Source organism: Salvelinus sp. IW2-2015, linkage group LG32 (genome assembly GCF_002910315.2).
Source record: "Salvelinus sp. IW2-2015 linkage group LG32, ASM291031v2, whole genome shotgun sequence".
Classification (NCBI taxonomy): Eukaryota; Metazoa; Chordata; class Actinopteri; order Salmoniformes; family Salmonidae; genus Salvelinus; species Salvelinus sp. IW2-2015.
Window position 1 is genome coordinate 27,384,350 of NC_036871.1, and position 23,353 is coordinate 27,407,702.

Here is a 23,353-nt window from a genome sequence, read left to right on the forward strand (position 1 = left end):
ACGATGAGCTGGTCTGACACATACAGTAGAGAGAGAGGGGTGAGGGGAGCAGGGACGATGAGCTGGTCTGACACATACAGTAGAGAGAGAGGGGTCAGGAGCAAAAGAGCGCGAGAACATGACTCAATGTTGCACCATTGATTAATTGATTGATGAGTACTACATTGATTGGTGAGTAGTACAATGGGATGTAGTGTGGCAAAGAGGGTAGAGACATGGAGAGACATGGACGAGTGACTAAAGGGTTGCATGTTCAAATCCATGAAACAGAAAACTCCTAAACATACATAGTACTGTATAAGTGCATAATATACTGTAGCTATCCAGTTCTACTAATACATAATTGGAGTACCGACATATGCAATACAATTCACCTGGCATACAAGTCTACGCTAATCAACGACATCCAATCCACCGGTACCAAACTTGTTGCCGGGGGAGTTACTGTAATTGAACATGTTCAGAATCCCAGCAAATCTGGGGGTTTCTACACACTCTCCCCATAAAAATGAAGAATTCTTAATTGAGCTCTGAGTCCCTGTAGATGAGGTTCCAACAATTTCATTAATTTCAGACGGAATGACAGCCGCCAGCTACTGGCCCACTGGCCTTGTTTCATTTCCCAGTCGCCTGCCGCCGTGACATGTGTGCTGTTCCTCTTATGTCTGACTTACTTCCTAGATGGCGGAGGGGAGGAGGGGAGGGGGGGAGAGAGGGGGAACATGCCTTCCACCAGAAAGTATGTCACATAAGTTCTTTTGGAACTTTTGGAGAAAAATGAATGGGAAAAATATGTGTTTGACCAGATACATATATCACAGTAAACAAACTGTATTTAATTTTAGTGAAGTATGACAATKGAGTGCTTTTTCCACCACTGTACTTAAGTACATTTAAAACCATATAATTTTAGACTTTTACTCAAGTAGTATTTTACTGGGTGACTTTCATATTTTAGTCATTTAGCGTGCATTTGGAAAGTATTCAGACCGCTTGACCTTTCCACATTTTGTTACATTACAGCCTTATTCCAAAATTGATTAAATTAATTGTTTCTCATCAATCTACACACAATACCCCATAGTGACAAAGCAAAAACAGTTTTTTAGAAATTTTAGCAAATTTATAAAAAATCTCAAACTGAAATACCACATTTACATAAGTATTCAGACCCTTTACTCAGTACTTTGTTGAAGCACCGTTGGCAGCGATTACAGCCTTGAGTCTTCTTGGGTATGACTCTACAAGCTTGGCACAGCTGTATTTGGGAAGTTTCTCTCATTCTTCTCTACAGATCCTCTCAAGCTCTGTCAGGTTGGATGGGGAGCGTTGCCGCACACCTATTTTCAGGTCTCTCCAGAGATGTTCGATCTGGTTCAAGTCCGGGGTCTGGCATTCAGAGACTTGGTCCGAAGCCACTCCTGCGTTGTCTTGGCTGTGTGCTTAGGGTCGTTGTCCTGTTGGAAGGTGAGGCAGCTAGCTCTAGCAACAGACTTGGTGGTTTCAAACTTCTTCCATTTTAGAATGCTGAAGGCCACTGTATTCTTGAGGACCTTAAATGCTGCAGAAATCCTGTCTCGGAGCTCTACAGATAATTCCTTCAACCTCATGGCTTGGTTTTTGCTCTGACATGCACTGTCAACTGTGGGACCTTATATAGACAGGTGTGTGCCTTTACAAATCATGTCCAATCAACAGAATTTAACACAGGAGGACTCCAATCAAGTTGTAGAAACATTTCAAGGATGATCAATGGAAACAGGCTGAGCTCAATTTCGAGTCTCATAGCAAAGGGTCTGAATACTTATGTAAATAAGGTATTCATTTTGTATATTTTATATAAATGTGCAAAAATGTCCTAAAAACTGTTTTCGCTTTGTCATTAGGGGGTGTTGTGTGTAGATTGATGAGGATGTTTTTTATTGAATCCATTTTAGAATAAGGCCGTAACGTAACAAAATGTGGATAAAGGAAAGGGATCTGAATACTTTCTGAATGCACTGTAGCAGATGATCTAATCCAGAGCGATTTACAGGAGCAATTAGGGTTAAGTGCCTTGCTCAACGGCACATCGACAGATTTTTCACTTAGTCAGCTCAGGAGCTGAAACCACCAACGTTTCAGTTACTGGCTCATTGCTCTTAACTGCTCGTGTACCTGAGTACTTTTCTATTAAGGTATCTTTACTTTTATTCAAGTATAACAATGAAGTATTTTATCCACCACTGTTATCGCTCACAATAATATGCAGTACGCAGCATGCAATATACTGAACATGAGTAGCAATGAGTAGCAGGAAAAAGCATGACACATCTCTCATTTGAAATAGTGACACTTGTCAGGGGATGACGCATGGAACTGAAACAGCTTTGATTCACCCAGGTCCTGACCTGAGCTAGAGGCCCCCACAAGCATAGCGTATTAAAAACTCTCTCTCTCATACACACACAGATGACTACTCATGATACAATAAGAGTACAGCGTGGATGTTTTCTCTTTGACTCATTACTGGCTCAGACAAAAGGATGCACTTTACGAACCCCTCCATAAACTACAGTATGTGACCGTGCCAGACAGTTTGTCTGTCCTCGTAACACTTGAATCCAGAGACAGTACAGACATGTAGTGGTCTCTCTGACCTGCCGAGACCCCCCACTCATTATTCTGATTGAGTAACTGGAATATTTTGCACCAAGAGGCTCTGTTTCAGATTCTTCCATGTTGTTTAGACAGTTTGCGATGGGTATCTACTAAATGATGATAGAACAGCTGTTGAGTTTGGGTCTGTCCTAAACGGTGTGTCAACGTGATGCAGGTCCTTTTATGTAAGTGCATTCAGCGAGAGAAAGTGGAGAGAGAGAGAGAGAGACGTGGGCGTTGGGGTGAGCTGTGATGTCAACATGCCAGCAGCCATCTTCCCTGTATACTGTATGCTGCTTCCCTACATACAACAGAAAATACCAAATATGGATGCCAAAAATGTTGACTTCGAGCATTATGAAGAAGTAAAGTGTTAGATAAACATAAAGCAGAAATGAACCCAATCTCTCTCTCTCTCTATGCTCTCTCTCTCTCTTTCTCACTACATTTACATGTAATTCACAGAGGCCCTGGGGGGCAAAACTAAACAGGTTTTCGACACGACAGCCAATCCACTTATCCACCCACCTATCTGCTGGCTGCATAGCCACACTGTGCAGGGGAAGCACACACTTCACCTTGTTATGCATAAGCACCTTTTTGTAATGATGAACAGCTATCTAACCAATCATTAATAGTAACTGCCTAACTGCAGAAGACAAGATCCATATGGATGTGTTTGCAAAAGAGTCCACAAGGAAAACCACTGTGGACACATGGCCACAGGTTTGGAGGTCACGGAGAGGAGAGATAAGAGGCCCGTGCTGTCCCTCACCAGCTGAGCTTCAAGAAAATGTTCTGACTAAGGCCTTGATGCCAACACATTGGCACAAAATAAACAAGTGATATTTGTCCATCGTAAGTGTGCCAGAGCTTCTAGTCCAAATGTCCCACATAAATGCATAGCAATCCATATTTCACTAGTTGTAACTCACCCGCTGACCACCACGATGAAGTCCATGATATTCCATCCATTCCTCAGGTAGGAGCCTTTATGGAACACAAAGCCCAGGGCCACAAGCTTGATGCCAAACTCAAAACAGAAGATCCCAATGAAGTAAGGCTCAGTACACTCCTGTAGGGGGAAGATACAGTATGGATGCATTAGAACATCAGAGGGACACAAACCATATTGTACATTTACACAGGTATGTTTGTGAAGGTATACACCCATGAGAATGTGTAGTTTAATACTGTCACGCCCTGACCTTAGAGATCCTTTTTATGTCTCTATTTTGGTTGRTCAGRGCGTGAGTTGGGGTGGGCATTCTTTGTTTTCATTCTATGTTTTCTATTTCTATGTGTTTGGCCGGGTGTGGTTCTCAATCAGAGGCAGCTGTCTATCGTTGTCTCTGATTGAGAACCATACTTAGGTAGCCTTTTCCCACCTGTGTTTTGTGGGTAGTTGTTTTCTGTTTTGTGTGTCTTCACCTAACAGAACTGTTTCGTTTTCGTTCACACTCGTTGTTATTTTGTTTAGTGTTCAGTTTTGAATTAAATTATAATATGAACACTTACCACGCTGYGTTTTGGTCTCCTCCATTAGATGTTCGTGACAGAACTACCCACCACCAAAGGACCAAGCAGCGTGGTGGAATGGACTCCTGGACATGGGAGGAAATCTTGGACGGAAAGGGACCCTGGGCACAGCCGGGAGAGTATCGCCGTCCTAAAGAGGAGCTGGAGGCAGCTAGAGCGGAGCGGCGAYGCTACGAGGAGTTGGCTCGGGGAAAAGTGCACAAGAGGCAGCCCAGAATTTTTTTGGGGGGGAGGCACACGGGGAGATTGGCGGAGTCAGGTAGGAGACCTGAGCCAACCCGTGCTTACCGTGGCGAGAGAGTGACCGGGCAGGCACCGTGTTATGCGGTGAAGTGCACGGTGTCCCCAGTGCGCACGCATAGCCCGGTGCGCTACATCACAGCTCCTCGCATCGGCCGGGCTATCTGGTCTCCAGTGCTTCTCCTCGGTCCGGGGTATACTGCACCAGCCCTACGCACGGTGTCCCCGGTTCGCCAKCACAGCCCAGTGCGGCCTGTTCCAACTCCCCGCACTTGCCGGGCTACAGGGGGGATCCAGCCAGGACGAGTTGTGCTAGCTCTGCGCTCGAGACCGCCAGTGCGCCTCCACGGCCCAGTGTATCCGGTGCCTCGGCTAAGGACAAGGCCTCCTGCATGTTTCTCCACTCCAGTGATGATCCATGGCACGAAGCCTCCAGTGATGATCCATGGCAAGAAGCCTCCAGTGGTGATCCATGGCACGAAGCCTCCAGTGATGATCCATGGCACGAAGCCTCCAGTGATGATCCATGGCAAGAAGGCTTCCCTGTGATGATCCATGGCAAGAAGCCTCCAGTGATGATCCATGGCAAAGAAGCCTCCAGTGATGATCCATGGCACGAAGCCTCCTGTGTGTCTCTCCCACTCCAGTGACGCCCTTCAGTCCGGAGCCTCCAGCGACGATCCCACAGTCCGGAGCCTCCAGACGAATCCCCAGTCCAGAGCCGCCGAGTCTCCCTCCTGTCCGGAGCCGCCAGAGTATCCTCCTGTCCGGAGCCGTCGCCAGAGGTCTCCCTCCTGTTGGAGCCGCAAGAGTCTCCCTCTGTCCGGAGCCGCCAGAGCCTCCTCCTGTCCGGAGCTGCCAGAGTCTCCCTCTTGTCCGGAGCCAGCCAGAGTCTCCCTCTGTCCGGAGCCGCCAGAGTCTCCCTCTTGTCCCGGAGCCGCCAGAGGTCTCCCTCTTGTCCGGAGCCGCCAGAGTCTCCCTCCTGTCCGGAGCCGCCAGAGTCTCCCTCCTGTCCTGAGCCGCCAGAGTCGCCCTCCTGTCCGGAGCCGCCAGAGTCGCCGTCCTGTCCTGGGCCCGCTGCAAGGGTCCCTAGTCCGGGGTCGGCGGCAAGGGTCCCCTCCAGAGGTGCCACCTAAGTGGGCCAAGACTAAGGTGGAGCGGGGTCCACGTCCCACGCCAGAGCCGCCACCGCGGATAGATGCCCACCCAGACCCTCCCCTATAGGTTTAGGTTTTGCGGCCGGAGTCCGCACCTTTGTGGGGGGGGGGGTACTGTCACGCCCTGACCTTAGATCCTTTTTATGTCTCTATTTTGGTTTGGTCAGGGCGTGAGTTGGGGTGGGCATTCTATGTCTTGCATTCTATGTTCATTTTTCTATGCTTTCTATTTCTTTGTGTTTGGCCRGGTGTGGTTCTCAATCAGAGGCAGCTGTCTATCGTTGTCTCTGATTGAGAACCATACTTAGGTAGCCTTTTCCCACCTGTGTGTTGTGGGTAGTTGTTTTCTGTTTTGTGTCTGCAMCAGACAGGACTGTTTCGTTTCGTTCACTCTCTTTGTTTTTTTTTGTTGTTTCAGTGTTCAGTTTATTTATAAAATTTAAAATGAACACTTACCACACTGCGTTTTGGTCTCCTCCCTTAGACAAGCGTTACAGTGTTTCATCTAGAAATACCTTTCATATAAAGTAATTGCCTTTCACAATGCAATGGTCACAATACTTTTCATATGATTCTCTTCTCAATTGTTAAAATACATTTGACCATCACTTAATCCAACTGTGGTTAATGGTTAATCATTTAACCGTTTGGTAAACCTATAGATTTTAAACTGGTTTGTCTACTATATATGGATTTTGAGAACTACAGAAATAATATGTGTTTGTCTGTAAAGTAGAAACATCTAAATTTCATGTATGATACATGATAACCACACACAATGACTACTCGTTATTGTTAATTGATTTAACATAGTGATAACCACCTTGGTCACCATGTAAAAGGGTGTGTGTAAACATAGAGCAGGATAGACCAAAAGGGGGAGGAAGAAATCAAAGAGCTCGTGGACAAGGGGCCCGTCAGAGAGGTGGGCATGGGCCACATCAAAGAGGTGGACATCAGAGAGAGGGAGGCAGATGGCAGGGAACTGCTGTGTCTAATGAAGTCATGGCCATCATCGTTGACGATGTGGTAAACAGAGGCCTTACCACGGCAGAGGCTGCCAGATTAGTTCACCTCAATCTGAAAAGATCAACTGTCAATTCGATCAAGAGAACATTTCGCCAAGAAAACTGGTAAGTCTGCAGGATATGCACTATGCTTTACCATTACATGTATAGTAAATGACATATAGTAATGCATGTAAATTACCAAAACATGTTAGTATTCTTAAGGTATGATCTGTTGACAGTATACTCTGTTCTACCCTCAGAATTGACAGAAGACCCGGTGGTGGTGGCCGTGGCAGTGTGCTGACCGACCAGCAGGAGTGGGCAGTGGTGGAAATGGTGAGTGCCAGGAATGACTTACTGCTGTCCGAAATAAAGCAGAACATTGCAGAGAACGATGACACCTTTGCCAATGTGGCATCCAACAGCCTACCAACAATCATCTGCCTTTAGAAGAGGCACCAGGTATCTACGAAACATATTTACCTGGTGCCTTTCGAGAGAAACAACGACCGGGTGAAACAACTGCAGGCTGAGTATGTTCTGGTACAGCTCTATATACTGTATTACTGTTACTATTTGATGCACATGCTACTTCACAATACCATATTGGAACTATTCTGTAAAAATAACTCACCAAAATATATTTTTCGAGGGTGTTGGTGCTTGATCCTGCTGTGAACCATCACGAGTAAATCTTTGTTGATGAAGCGGGCTTCAACCTGGCCAAAATTCGGCGCCGTGGGTGGAACCTCATCGGCCAATTTTCTGTCAATTTTGTTGGCTAATGTAAGTGTATTGCCTAATGTAAAATCTGTGTAATCTACTGTAATTTATACTTCTAAGGGTGATTTGAAACATATATCTTGCATTGTTTGCTATTGGATTAACTTGTAGTTAAAAGCACTAAATGTAAAAGACCATTATGTTGTGTTTTGGTGATTAAACAAACGTTCTCATTACATTTCACATTAAAGATATTTTCAATCAGTGGTTGTGTGGTGAGAGATTTTTACAATCTAAAAGGATCCCGAGTGGCACAGCGGTCTAAGGCACTGCATCTTAGCGCAAGAGGCGTCACCACAGTCCCTGGTTTTGAATCCAGGCTGTATCACATCTGGCCGTGATTAGGAGTCCCATAGGGCGGTGCACAATTGGCCCAGTGTCGTCCGGGTTCGGCCGGGGTAGGCTGTCATTGTAAATAAGAATTTGTTCTTAACTGACTTGCCTGGTTAAATAAAAATGACAGGTTTGAGTGAAAGACTAGCTGTGTGACTAGTTTGGAGTTTTTGTCCTAAGAGTTGTGAAAATGTACCAAAGCCATTAAAAAAACTGTAAGTTAGTTTCCGAGTTTCTGATAGCACGTGAACGTGGCATATCACAGCCAACATTTAAAAAAATGTAAACCTAAAAAACCCAGAAACCATAGGTCCGAATGGCAATTAGAATTGTTAAACTGGAAATAGGCTGCAAGGTATATTGTTTACTGTAGAGTAATGTGCATCCCAAATGGCACCCTATTCCCAATATAGTGCACTACTTACAGTTGAAGTCGGAAATKTACATASACCTTAGCCAAGTACATTTAAACTCCGTTTTTCACAATTCCTGACATTTAATCAGAGTAAAAATTCCCTGTCTTAGGTCAGTTAGGATCACCACTTTATTTTAAGAATGTGAAATGTCAGAATAATAGTAGAGAATGATTAATTTCAGCTTTAATTTCTTTCATCACATTCCCAGTGGGTCAGATGTTTACATACACTCAATTAGTATTTGGTAGCACTGCCTTTAAATTGTTTAACTTGGGTCAAACATTTCGGGTAGCCTTCTACAAGCTTCCCACAATAAGTTGGGTGAATTTTGGCCCATTCCTCCTGACAGAGCTGGTGTAACTGAGTCAGGTTTGTAGGCCTCCTTGCTCGCACACGCCTTTTCAGTTCTTCCCACACATTTTCTATAGGATTGAGGTCAGGGCTTTGTGATGGCCACTCTAATACCTTGACTCTGTTATCCTTATGCCATTTTGCCACAACTTTGGAAGTACAGTCGTTGCCAAAAGTTTTGAGAATGACACAAACATTGATTTTCACAAAGTTTGCTGCTTCAGTGTCTTTAGATATTTTTGTCAGATGTTACTATGGAATACTGATGTATAATTACAAGCATTTCATAAGTGTCAAAGGCTTTTATTGACAATTACATGATGTTGATGCAAAGAGTCAATATTTGCAGTGTTGACCTCTGCAATCCGCCCTGGCATGCTGTCAATTAACTTCTGGGCCACATCCTGACTGATGGCAGCCCATTCTTGCATAATCAATGCTTGAAGATTGTCAGAATTTGTGGGTTTTTGTTTGTCCACCCGCCTCTTGAGGATTGACCAGAAGTTCTCAATGGGATTAAGGTCTGGGGAGTTTCCTGGCCATGGACCCAAAATATCAATGTTTTGTTCCCCGAGCCACTTAGTTAGCACTTTTTCCTTATGGCAAGGTGCTCCATCATGCTGGAAAAGGCATTGTTCGTCAGCAAACTGTTCCTGGATGGTTGGGAGAAGTTGCTCTCGGAGGATGTGTTGGTACCATTCTTTATTCATGGCTGTGTTCTTAGGCAAAATTGTGAGTAAGCCCACTCCCTTGGCTGAGAAGCAACCCTACACATGAATGGTCTCAGGATGCTTTACTGTTGGCATGACACAGGACAGATGGTAGCGCTCACCTTGTCTTCTCCGGACAAGCTTTTTTCCGGATGCCCCAAACAATCGGAAAGGGGATTCATCAGAGAAACCCCAGTCCTCAGCAGTCCAATCCCTGTACCTTTTGCAGAATATCAGTCTGTCCCCAGTGGTTTCTTTGCTGCCCTTCTCGACACCAGGCTATCCTCCAAAAGTCTTCGCCTCACTGTGCGTGCAGATGCACTCACACCTGCTTGCTGCCATTCCTGAGCAAGCTCTGTACTGGTGGTGCCCCGATCCCGCAGCTGAATCAACTTTAGGATACGGTCCTGGCGCTTGCTGGACTTTCTTGGGCGCCCTGAAGCCTTCTTCACAACAATTGAACCGCTCTCCTTGAAGTTCTTGATGATCCGATAAATGGCTAATTTAGGTGCAATCTTACTGGCAGCAATATCAGTGCCTGTGAAGCCCTTTTTGTGCAAAGCAATGATGACGGCACGTGTTTCCTTGCAGGTAACCATGGCTGACAGAGGAAGAACAATGATTCCAAGCACCACCCTCCTTTTGAAGCTTCCAGTCTGTTATTCGAACTTAATCAGCATGACAGAGTGATCTCCAGCCTTGTCCTCGTCAACACTCACGCCTGTGTTAACGAGAGAATCACTGGCATGATGTCAGCTGGTCCTTTTGTGGCAGGGCTGAAATGCAGTGGAAATGTTTTTTCGGGATTCAGTTCATTTGCATGGCAAATAGGGACTTTGCAATTATATGCAATTCATCTGATCACTCCTCTTACCATTCTGGAGTATAGGCAAATTGCCACCATACAAACTGAGGCAGCAGACTTTGTGAAAATTAATATTTGTGTCATTCTCAAAAATTTTGGACACGACTGTATGCTTGGGGTCATTGTCCATTTGGAAGACCTATTTGCGACCAAGCTTTAACTTCCTGACTGATGTCTTGAAATGTTGCTTCAATATATCTACATCATTTCCCCGATGCTATCTATTTTGTGAAGTGCACCAGTCCCTCCAGCAGTAAAGCACCCCCACAACATGATGCTGCCACCCCCGTGCATCACGGTTGGGGGGGTGTTCTTCCGCTTGCAAGCCCTCCCCCTTTTTCCTCCAAACATAACGATGGTCATTATGGCCAAAGAGTTCCAATTTTTGTTTCATCAGACCAGAGGACATTTATCCAAAAAGTACGATCTTTGTCCCCATGTGCAGCTGCAAACCGTAGTCTGGCTTTTTTATGGGGGTTTTGGAGCAGTGGCTTCTTCCTTGCTGAGCGGCCTTTCAGGTTATGYCGATATAGGACTCGTTTTACTGTGGATATAGATACTTTTGTACCYGTTTCCTCCAGCATCTTCACAAGGTCCTTTGCTGTTGTTCTGGGATTGATTTGCACTTTTCTCACCAAAGTACGTTCAGCTCTAGGAGACAGAACGCGTCTCCTTCCTGAGCGGTATGGCGGCTGCGTGGTCCCATGGTGTTTATACTTGCGTACTATTGTTTGTACAGATGAACGTGGTACCTTCAGGCATTTGGAAATTGCTAACAAGGATGAACCAGACTTGTGGAGGTCTACAATTTTTTTTGTAGTCAAGCAAAGAGGCACTGAGTTTGAAGGTAGGCCTTGAAATACATCCACAGGTACACCTCTAATTGACTCAAATTATGTCAATTAGCCCATCAGAAGCTTCTAAAGCCATGACATCATTTTCTGGAATTTTCCAAGCTGTTTAAAGGCACAGACAACTTAGTGTATGTAAACTGACCCACTGGAATGTGATACAGTGAATTATAAGTGAAATAATCTGTCTGTAAACAATTGTTGGAAAAATGACTTGTGACATGCACAAAGTAGTTGTCCTAACTGACTTGTCAAAACTATAGTTTGTTAACAATACATTTGTGGAGTGGTTGAAAAACAATAATGACTCCAACATAAGTGTATGTAAACTTGTAACTTTTTAGTTATGCAATGAAAGGTTCTTTGAGTGAATTGAATCGTTCACGTTACATTTTTACCACTTTAGACTGTACAAAACATCTTGTTCTCACTTACTGCCTCAAGACATTATGGTACTTGCAGTTTTCAACCAATACAACAGAAAGGTGTAAATAGTTCTGTCATATGTGTTGCAATAAAATACATAGACCTCACTTGTAAACTGTAATAATAAATAATTCTGTCTGGCTATGAATAAACTGTAAACGCTGTAACCCATTTAAGTTACAACACTATATAGTGAATAGGGTCCCATTTGAGATGCAGCCTAAATGCCTAATATTAACCGATCAAGGCCTAGTCTCACCAGTCTTTTGGCCATGGGGGTCTTGTCCTCCCCAGGAAGATGTTGCTCCAGGGCCAGGACGATGCAGTTGGCCGTGATGGTCGCCAGGATCACCCACTCAAACGGTGTAAGGGCCACAAGGTTAAGGACAGGGCTTTTTTACATGATTATATACAGTTCAAGACAATCGTGACAAACCAATGATAATGACAATGCTGATTATATTGGAATGGAAACTATTATATATACACTGAGTATACAAAACATTGCAACTCAATATTAGGAAGGTGTCCCTAATGTTTGCTATACTCAGGTTATACAGAATGGCTGTGGATGTTGGTAGTTACAGTTAAATTAGAATTGTATGGATGGATTATCAGATGACGGATGGATGGACAATGGAATGGTTCAAATAGAGACTGGCATCAAAGCAGTCAGAGCTAATGTAGTATCCATGGCAACAACCTTTTACAGTAACATTTATCTGAGTGTGTTCAAAAGTCACTTTGGCCTGAGAGCCTCTTTCCCACAGGGCAACACTTCGAGGGACCTGTTGTATGTAAACTGTGATACCCACAGCTTTGCTGCTGCATCACTCTGTTAATGTGTGTGTGTGTGTGTGTGTGTGTGTGTGTGTGTGTGTGTGTGTGTGTGTGTGTGTGTGTGTGTGTGGTGTGTGTTGTGTGTTGTGTGTGTGTGTGTGTAGCCGTGTGTGTGAGAGACTATGTTTGACTTGGCTATCGTAAGAGGCCCACATGAGACACTTTCTCCTTCATCTATAATTTCTAGCCTTGAGTGAAAATGGTGTCATTAACTCACTGAGGAGGGCTGTGGCGGGGGCCTCTGGGAGCTACTGTGAATCACATTGATGAGTCTACATCATGTCGGCACGACTCAAACTAGTTAAAAATAGCCAATCTAAATAAGAAAATAATACTCCACAACAAAATAATACTCCTCAACAAAATAATACTCTCCAGAGCCTTGACTTCCATTAGTCATTCACAGCCACTTGAATGAATATTCACCACCAACAACTAGACATGGTTCAAAAAGTATTGTTTTCTTTAAAATAAATTTGATTGAACCTGCCTGGAAGTGCCAGGTGGGCGGGACTTGCACTTTTGGGACTTTCTATTCCATTGCCTCACACAAGCTCAATCAAGTGCAGAAAACAAAAGACTATCTGGTCCTGAAAACTGAAAGTCTCACACTCACACTCAGCATGACTCCCTGTCAAAATAAAGGTAAAAAAAACAAATATTTATAAAATATACAAAAAATACCTCCAACCATCTGTGTTCAGCTTGTCTTGACCACTCTGGTTGTACACCCACACAACAACTGGGATGGTGGTTAAATAACAGGAAGCAGTAGAGTGGCACAATGTATGAGTATGATGATACATCTCAAAAGAGCAGTGTATTGCATTATGGAATCAATGCATTATCTGTAAAGCATAATAACGTATTAGTATAAGCATTATACCGTAAGTATAAGCATGACAAAACTGAGCTCTCTGTGGTCTTTGTGGATATTGATAGATTTAGCATAGAAAAAGGCAACAACAAAAACATGTGTATTTCTGACTAATAGACAGACTAATACACAAATGTACCTCAAAAAAATGAAGAAAATAAAAAAGAAGAACAAACTGACGGCCTACTATAACAGTCCAATCAAATCTAAAGAACTCAATTAAAAGTGACGACTGAGGACAGCCATTATAATATAGATAAGTATGGGCGCTGTCCATTGTGCTGATATGCACCACAGTCGAATTAGCAGTTAGCAATACTTTTTGACAACGGACGGACAACACAAAACACATCTTGAGTGCTCTGATATTCAGGTAGGCATAACTGAGTATGTATAGTATAAGGAAGGATATGGCCATTCTATGATCCTCTTGGCGGTTTTCCGAATTAAATTGTCCTCGGCGAATATGAAGAGCGACCTGTTGACAGTGAGGCAGTTCTGCCGGTGGGGTATAGGGTTGTAGAGAGCCATGGTGCGCGCCCTCGCCGCTTTGGTTTGTTTTAGCGTCCCTGACCCTGTACCTGAAGCCGTGTCCCCGCCGTCCTCCCCGCGCTCCGGGTCCCCGGAGTCTCGGGAATCCATCGTCATCTGAACCTCATCTCCAAACCGAGCCATTCTATGGAGGGAAAAACGAGGATAAAACTTGCTATATGCTGTTGCCTTGGATATCAAAACAAATTAAAAAGCAAATGTGTAGGTAGAGTAATAAAATATCCATTGACAGCCGACCTGATGAGGCGCAAAGAGCCCCCCCCCCAAACAAAAGTTACATGCAATGTCATTCCATGCTGAAGTGAACGACAAAATGTACATTTCCTGTTGAGTTTTCATACTAATAATGTATAACGATTCGATTACACGGATTGTAAAATATGTCCATCTAGATCACCCCATCTGTCCGGGCGAGTGAACGGTGATGGTCAGTCACGCTCCAGGCAAGTTTCAACATAAACGCATCACTGGATAAACTCGGAACAGGAACAACATTCACCGACTTTTCACTTAAAACTTTCTAAAACATATAAATTCAGTAACGTACACTATAGAATGCATATTTAGCCTAAACCCAGTTGATCTTCGTTAGACAATGGAGTCCACGGGACATGTATCCTCGTCTCCAAAAACTTTACGCATCTCCTCTCATCCAGTCAAAATAGATCTTGGTAACTTTCCGAAGCGACCAATTTGTATCGTCTAAAACATTTTCGAAATCTTTTATCCGTTTAACAATGATACATGTAATTGTTTCTGCAGAGAGAAACATTTGGCGCTAGAATACTGCTTTGATCCGCGAACGATTATCTTTCAATGTGTTTACCTGCCTCCAAATGACCACGAAKGAGAGTGAGCGCAAGCTCCCGCACACTTGCGCAACCCCTCCCACGTCTTTCAGTAGCCTATGGCAATGTTCAACATACTGTACATCTGAATGAGAATTGTCATGAGATAGAAAAATCATATTTCCGTTTCCATGGCAATATATATTTCAGTGTTGAACACTGACATTTTGTCAAAATTGTCAGTTTCCAAAAATACATATGGAAACTATCTATGCATTCTATCTCCATTATCCACACCATTCACATGCCCTTGTAAGTTCTACATTTAAAACAATAACCAGAATTCCTAAGGGGGTGGGGTTAGAGGGGGGGGGGTAAAATCACCTTTGAAAGTAAAGGAACACATTAGTGATCCTAAGTGTTAGCATTATGTTATAGTAAAATACAGCTAGAAAATAAGGTGACAAACAATCTACCCACACAAATAGGCCCCTTTCCCTGCAATGCATTTAAACAAACATGTTTTGCAAAGCATGACCTGTGTCATTGGTACCACTAGACTGTGTTTCTGTAGAGCCACCATCATAACACTAAAACAAAGACTTGAGACAAAGAGAACTTATTGGAACCAAGAAAACTGCTGAAAGCCTCCCCAATTGAAAGGTAAACCTTATCACACAAAGAAGTGTGATAATAACTTATTGGTCAATTTAAGTTTCCTCTGGTGTTATGAACTGATTTCCATGTGTACACCTTAAATTATACATATTAGCTTTAAGCTACACAGTGAGAGCATTGAGATACAGTATGTTTATTAATGAAGACAGACTTGTAGGCTAATATTAAAAACATTTAACCAATCCAGGTCATTGTGCTAATATTGGAATATAATGTCTGAAATAAAAATAGATCATGAAATAGATCTTGAGGAGCTGCCCCCCTTTATGTGGGAGACAGAGGAGAAGAAAGCAGGGGCTTTCACACTAATTCAGAGTGTGATGGAGACCTAATTTGGCAACACGGGGCTCTCTCATTCCATCTGCCGCTGTTCTTCGAGATGTGGTAATGGGTCTTAAAAATGACCACCACTTCATCCCAACCCCCCATCCCATCCCCCCATCCCTCCCTCTATCTCTATGGGTATTTGTGTAGATTCTTTAGAAGGAGGGGGGGGGGGGAAGTGGGGGAGTGAGAGAGAAACAGAGAAATAGAAAATAGAAAGAGAGAGACAATAGTACTACAGTACATAAAGTCATATGTAGACATTTTTGCTTAAACATCCATTACATAAAGCACCAGAAAAGAACCTAAGAGGTGGGCCTAAAATATTTGTCAATTTCTATGAACATGAAATTCATTTTTCTCTCTCTTCGCAGTTGTTTCCATAGCGACACAGCTCTCTTGAAATTCTGCTATGTTCTTTTCATTTAGCCAACAAAAGCCATGTTGCACAATAGAGCAACCACTTCCTACAGAAATCGGGTTCTCCCCCAGGGCAACTCAGTTTCTGGCAAACCATGTCAAGGTTTCAGTCCCTCTAGATAAACGGAGGGGCCAATATCGCCTTCAAATAATATTTCACTCTGGTAAAATAAGTTAAATGAATGACTATGAGCGCTGCTCATATGTTGAAAGCATAGAATTAGAATACTAGAATGGACATTAACCTTCTTATGATGGGCTAAAGGTCAGCCATTTTGGTCAGGGAGTTGGTAAACCATGGTTTGCCAGTGCTGTGATAAGATTATTGTGCAAAGTAATGAATTAGATGAATGTATCTGCACTGTATGTTTGTTAGCTAGCTAGCCAGACAGTCTTAGAGGAATGATTCCATAAATGTTTTAAGTAACTGCCAATATGCCAACATTCCATTCAAACAATGCAGTCAATCCACAGCCATACACTGGCTGAAATCAGCTGATGATAGAACTTAGACAAGTTGTAAACGCAACAAGTACTGATATTGTATCATATAATAGCACTCACATTTTTCCAAGAAAACAAACATTAAGACAATTATGGTCTGTTTACAAATATTTTAGAGGCAATTTTACAGAACATTTTAATAAAGCCATATCAACTGTATTTATAATTATATAACAATATTTTAGGTTGGCAATAATTATATTAGACAATGTCTGATATATATCACATCTTACTTGTATTTTCCTGCATAAGTAAAATAAGGATTATACCTCTACTGCCATTCATTCCAATTAGATTGGTTTGGATTTCTCCCTGACCAATATAGCTGCCATTTTCAGCCCATTCTGGAACTTTGAATGTTTATGAAATAGCCCATCTGGTAATTTAATAGGATATATACGGTTGAATTCAACAACATTCCTATTCCAATATCTAACCATCAAAGTTGCACAAAGAAACACATTGATTCACATAGTTTGTTTCCAAATTGAGTCCACTTGGAAGTGATTACTACCCAGTATTGATAGCTTAATCATGCGTTCATCATTAGTTCAGCTCATCATCATCATCCTCATCCTCATGCCTTCAGATGTCACTTCATAATACAAAGCATCAGAAGGGTTAGCATGGTTGACATCATCAGGAACAACAGAATGACCTACAGTCTGTACTGGTGGGGTAACGGGATATAGTATGTGTGGTCCAAATCTGCACTACATCTCCACTATTATGTGTTTCAGAAGGACTTTCTGTATTGGAGATACAAAGAGGAGAAGAGCATTTCCGGTGCCATCTCTTGTGTCTCTAGACAAGGAGGAAAAACTCATGATGTATTTATCTCTTCACAACACTCAGGAGGAGGACATTTTAATAAATAAGCACAGTCCTTTTGAAACATATTCCTTTGGAAGGGGGAGAAATGTATGCAGCTGACATGCACCACGAGTTAAAACATTAATGGGTGTACTTATCGGCAGAACTCAGAAGAGCGTTTATGTAATTGTCGACAGAGGATTTCACCCCGACCAACGCTGATTGGAGTGGCTTTAGCGTTTTTCTTTATCTCCGTTACCTAGCAACAGACACTCTCTATTCCTGAGTTATGTCGATCTGGTCCTACCAATAACTGAAGCTTATATAAACAGACATATTATTAATAACCTAACTGTACACCACACCCCATCCTCTCAATCAACGTTGCATTCTGATAATGGTAAAATGTTGCTTATGTCTCCTACAGTAATCCTTATCCTGTACAGTATAGATAATAGATGACACTTCAAAAATGTGTCATCTTCAGACACACACTCGTATTTCATTCAAAGTTATTTGTTGCCTTTTGTAAGATACTTTGAATTACTTCAAAGTTTATTGAAAACAGTCATACACTACTTGTATAGCCTAATCATCTCTACTGCTCTTTGGATGTTAATTGTGAATATTTACAACAGCCACCATTCATATTTAGCAAATACCCAAACTCTTTTATGCACATCTGGGAAGAACAAGAACTTCTCTTTCCATTATCATCGCCACTATCTATTTGATTTTCCACGGTATGCTTTGTTTGATTCTGTGGCATCCTCTAATGGTCAGATATGCACACTACACTAAGATAAACCCTAATGTCTGGCCTTTCTGACAGACATTCTACTGCACAAACACTTGAGGTGGGATTAAGGGGGAATGCGTGGGAGTAACTGTATGAGTTCAAAAGTGAATATAATTTTGACATGTAAAAACTGTTGTTGAGGTGAATTCCCAGTGATTCCCAGACTGATTTTTAAAAATTATTCCAAACCTGATAGATACCATAATGCAAGACTGAGTTGACCCATTGCGTTGAATGTTGCACATTGGAACATTGGGTTGCAACCAGAAACAAACAAGTCTCCCAATTATGTTTGGCTGTATATGATGAATGAGTGAGGGGGCGGTGGGGGGATGCGAAGCGAGAGAGAGTGTGCGAGTGTAGTAGGGATACAAAAGAGTAATTACGTAAGTGTGTATGACAGAGTGAGAGAGGGAGCGTGGAAAAGAGAGAATGAGAGAGAATGAGAGAAATTGTGAGAGAGGAAGCATGAGAGAGAGAGAAAGCATTAGAGAGAGAGAGACAAAGAGAGAATTACAACCAGAGAACACAGTATATACCAGAATGTGCTTATGATCAAGAAGATATGTGGGGGGAGAGAGGGGGTGGGGTTACCGTGATGGAGTGGCACTCCACAGTTGAGTGATGCTAAGGAGGTAATCAGAGCTCCAGAGCTCAAAGTTCCACAAGCAAGCAATGCATACAGTAGATAGAACCCAACCACCAATAATATTGTAACACAGCATCAGATTCAACCTAGAGATTTGTACAGCCAGTCAGACAGGGCACTGTAACATCTGAAGGGACACTGTACAGTCCAATAAACTTGCAGCCAGATGAAGTGAGCACATTGACCATTGACCACTTTGCCAATTCTGTCTTGTTATCACAGCATAACATGAGAATCTGCCACACTTCAACCAACATAGTGTAGGCTGATTATTCTGTGCATTCCTATAAATTATTGTATACATTCTATTCCTGGATACATTCTGTACATTTCTTTCCCCCTGCTTCTTATCATCTTGACGCAGGACAGAGATGTGAAGAGAGAACCCCTCCCCCCTCCATCCTGTGTACTTACTCCCAGTCTTTCCTGCGGGCCTGTGGTGTGCTCTGCATCTTGTGCGACTCGTGGGCCCTGATCACATCCCTCTGATCCACGATGCCACCTCGTCTCCTCTGCATACTACAGGGACTCACAGACCCTGAGCCTGTGTCCGACCCTGCCTCTTCCACCCTGTAAGGGACGTCGAAGCTGGCCGCACGCGGGGGTAGATCCAGGGTCTCCAGGCCGGAGTGGGGAACCTGCAAGGAGCAGGAGCGGGACTCCTGGACAAGGCCCCCTTGACGGGTGGTGCCTGGGCTGGGGGTCCGGCGCCATGGCTCGGGCTCAGGGAGAGAGAGGGAGGAGCGAGTGCCGTGCATCCCCCTACTGGATGTGCTGCCTTTGGGCCCGGAAACCAAACCCGCTGGGGCACAGTGGTCGGGCATCAGAGATAGAGATTTGTCTGAGCTGGTGAGCATCTCTGGATAGGAGGGCTGCTGGGATCAACATAGTGCTAGGGAAAGATAAATAGAGAGAGAGAATAGATTCAATCTGAAATCGCTAATGGTGAAACAGCCACTTCCATTTGTGATTACAACAGCATAGAAGTTATTGCAAACAACAAACACAATTTGTTCCCCTCTGACATCATTGCACGCGCCATAGAAGAGCACAATATGTACTGCTGCTCAGCTCAGCAACAAAAACAATAACAATGGTGGTGGGGCAGCCAGTGCCGCTGTTTCTCCCTACTGCGGATTCCATGTAACCTTTTACTGCAGTGGGCTAAGTCAGGGTCACACAGAGTGTTTCTTGGTAACCTTAAACAAGTTTACTTTGAAACAAAAGTCTACACCTCACACACATGGTTATGGTCTTAAAACAAAGAAGACACCTGTACCATGTCAGATATGGAGTTTTAATGACTTACATTTTGAGTTTGCATCCCAATATTAGACTTTATATACATCACAGAAGACTGAAATATAACACAACCGTCTAACATAGGAACAATGGATTTTCTGCATGATTTTTTATTTTTAATATTTATTAATTATGAAATTATGAAACATATTAATAACATCCCACCCATGAGGCCACTAGAGGGTAATTTAGTAATTTGACTGCAGCTACCGATGAGTTGCAAATATGTATACTGATAATATTTTTCTGTGCCAAGTCCTCGAAAACAGATTTGTTTTCTGTAACTCAATCTGATAACCTGAAGCTAATATCAAGCTGAAAAATCCACTGTTCAGTCTTATCTTGTGCAGACTACAGTTTTTGAAAACAGATTTGCTTCTCTCAGGCAGTAAGTCCACCTGCCTCAAGCTTCCCTCTTTTAACCTTTAACCTTTCGTCCGATGTAGGCACATACCAGAGTCACCTTTATCTGACAGTAGGTCCGTTCCTTTTAGTGATGATGATGTTGCCAAATAAAAGGGGTTAAACGTCTGGTCCTTGTGAAGGCGTACGGCTCTATTGATATTTCACTGCTGAGTAATTGGGTGTATCTTGCCATTTCACACAAATGGATGAAAAGAAAAGCAAAGTGACCTCCCCTGATGCAGTGCCATTTTCTTTTAGCTTTAACAGCTGTTTGCGTGAAGTGAACCACTAATAACTCATATGTACCAAACGAACCAAGCACTTACAGCGGGAAATAGGGAGAATGATAGATGGAAAACCAAGCTTTCTCTTTAGACTTTTGTTTCTTGGAAACACAATACAATCTCCAAAATGGGGATGCTGAAAACTGAATGCCTTAGTTACAAAGTACCAAAAGGACAACATTTATTTATATTGAGTAAAATAATGATCTGATCCTCTCTAACCTCACCTTTCCTGATTGCAATTTGATTACATGAACAAATCTACGCAATGCACTATATTAAAATGCCCTGAATATGACCACATAATTGGATGATAATGTAAATGCCAGGGGTTCATTACACAATTATCAAACCCATTGCTCCAATGGACCCCACATGAGAACCCTGGCTGCTTTCCTCACGCTGTTGTTCTATGGGGCTATTAAAGTACTGTATGTTAGAAATGGCAGAACAGAACAGCGGTTATCTGCGACACTATCTGAGACAGAGAAGAGACAAGGCCGTTTCCACTGAGCAGAAGCTGAAAGGAGCATTCTGGAGTGTGGGAGAGCTGAGGCACAGAGAGAGGAGAGAGAGTGAGTCACTCATCAGCAGCTCTTCAGACCTGTACAGCCACAGGAGACATGACTGCAGAGCTGCCGCTGTCCTAACCTGGGCTACAGTAGAGGGACAGCCAGTGACAGGCAGTACACTGAGAAAGACCAATGTATTCTATTCTATTGTGCTTTGTGTGTTGCCATAACTGAAACTGGACCTTGGCCTCATAGTACACAGCATCATATAAGCAACACACTTGAACCAACATGATGTAAATCATATCAGTCTGGACTTTAATTACGTTGAAGATATAGATGAGATCGCCATTAGTATTACTTTTAATTCTGCCATATGAAATATGTCATAGTAGTCAACAATACATCAATGACATCCAATAACAAAACAACTTATTAGGACCGCATAGGCCATGAGTATCTCCCTTCGCAAAAACTGTAAGGGCATGGGGTAGCTAGAATAGAATAGAGGTTTTCCTTCAGCTAGCTAACTGTTATTAGGTTGTTTCTTTTTTGTTTGTACTGTTATTACATTTGTAGCTGCGAATGAATAAAACACAGCCTAACACATAATAAAATCCTTGATATATAATATAATATCAGAACGTTCACATGCTTTTCAATCTTCATTATAAAGTTAACCACTCCATTGAGATTCTGTGTCCTTTTTAATTTGCAAATATGTCCATGGTTGTTATCTTGCGCAACACTTAATGCGTACTGGAATTGTTTGCAACAAGATCTGCCAAGTTCTACCCCCTTTCGACTCATTTGTGCGCAAACATTGGTCGCCGGCGAATCGATGAAATCAAATATAATAAAAAACCGAGCTTCCAACAGGTATATGTGGAATAATAGGATGTTTTCATGAATACAGCATATTAACGACAACAAACAATTAAGCGCATTACAGTATAATCAGAGCACCAAATAAACGACTAGAAACATGTTACTATGGGCTCTAGGGAATACTGTAATGGATCGTTGGGGAAAACATCAATTAACTCATCTGTAAAATATTCATCTGTAAAAACAACATTTACCTTGAAGTGACGTCCCCTTCTTCATACTATCAGTTACCAGTGCACCTGCCATCAAAATGACACGAAATTCGTCTTATTCTCCTCTTATTCCTCAAATTGTCTGAGATTATGATTAAAAACGAATTCGCGTGAATTCCTTGAGTGATGATGATTAGTGCTGTGCAGCTAAATCCAGGAGAGAGGCTGGGAGCCAAGGAGTCTAGCTGAGATTAATGTAGGCTACACAGGCTGCTTGGAGAAGGAAGGGAGGGAAAGGGGTTGGTTATGCATGGAAATCATCCCAATAATCATTACTCTGTGCAGGGAATCAGTCAGTGTTAGATCAAGTACAGTATGCCCATGTTCTATAGAAACTAGTAAATTGCTAACATGTATTAATTGATCATCTTAATTCATGTTTATTGTGAACCATGTACCATTGAAAATGCCTGATGTTACACATGATTTAATTTATTTGGTAAAGCCTTTTTTTTAATTGAAGCATCATGCAATGAATGGCTTGGACATCCTTCTGGAGTGGAAGTTATTAACCCAATAATAACTTGAGTCAAAACTGCTGTAGGTCTAAGGAACTGAATATGAACATTACACTATAAATATCAATGCAATTGTTGAAAGGGCCAAAGGCTATTTGAAACTATGGTGAAGTAAAACTACAGTATATCATACATTTTACAGTAGTTGGTGGCCTAGTATTACATTTCTAGAACAAATCACTCAATGTCAGTCAGAGATGGGGATGGACTGCTCAATTTGTTTCATCTTCAGCTTTATCAACTTTTATTTTGAAATAAAAGAGTCGCAAGGAAAACACTGAATATTTGATTTTAAGTTGTAGTTCTAGTTAAAAAATAAGTTTAATACACGGGAATTAACACACATCACACATTTGACCACATTGACTGCTCTCGAAGAATGTTCATATGGATTACTTCATCCTCAGTGTTCCTTATTACATGTACCATGCACTGTATTATCACATCATTAAGGCAGCATTCTGTTTTAGAGTATCACTAGCAGTTTGTCAGTCTCTGCTCAATCTTTGAACAGAGTGGTTGCTTTGACTGGCTGGTGAAACAAGTGGATCTATTTCAGAATGGAGACCCCTCACATGGTAAATGTGCTGATTAATTAATTACACTCTATTGTTCCCCACTGGCTTATATATGCAATAGACATGATCTGACATGCTTCATGGTGGGA

At 42.4% G+C, this 23,353-nt stretch overlaps 1 protein-coding gene across 1 annotated transcript in view; it reads right to left on the reverse strand.

The window, feature by feature from the left end:
- LOC111957028 (voltage-dependent R-type calcium channel subunit alpha-1E-like) overlaps positions 1 to 19,446 on the reverse strand; it is an 84,970-nt gene extending 65,524 nt beyond the window's left edge. The window contains 4 exon segments of the mRNA XM_070436635.1: positions 3,576 to 3,715; positions 11,581 to 11,686; positions 13,451 to 13,714; positions 18,980 to 19,446. Coding sequence (XP_070292736.1) covers positions 3,576 to 3,715; positions 11,581 to 11,686; positions 13,451 to 13,714; positions 18,980 to 19,422 — 953 coding nt within the window. The 5' untranslated portion in view covers positions 19,423 to 19,446.
- Between the last annotated feature and the right edge of the window lie 3,907 nt (positions 19,447 to 23,353).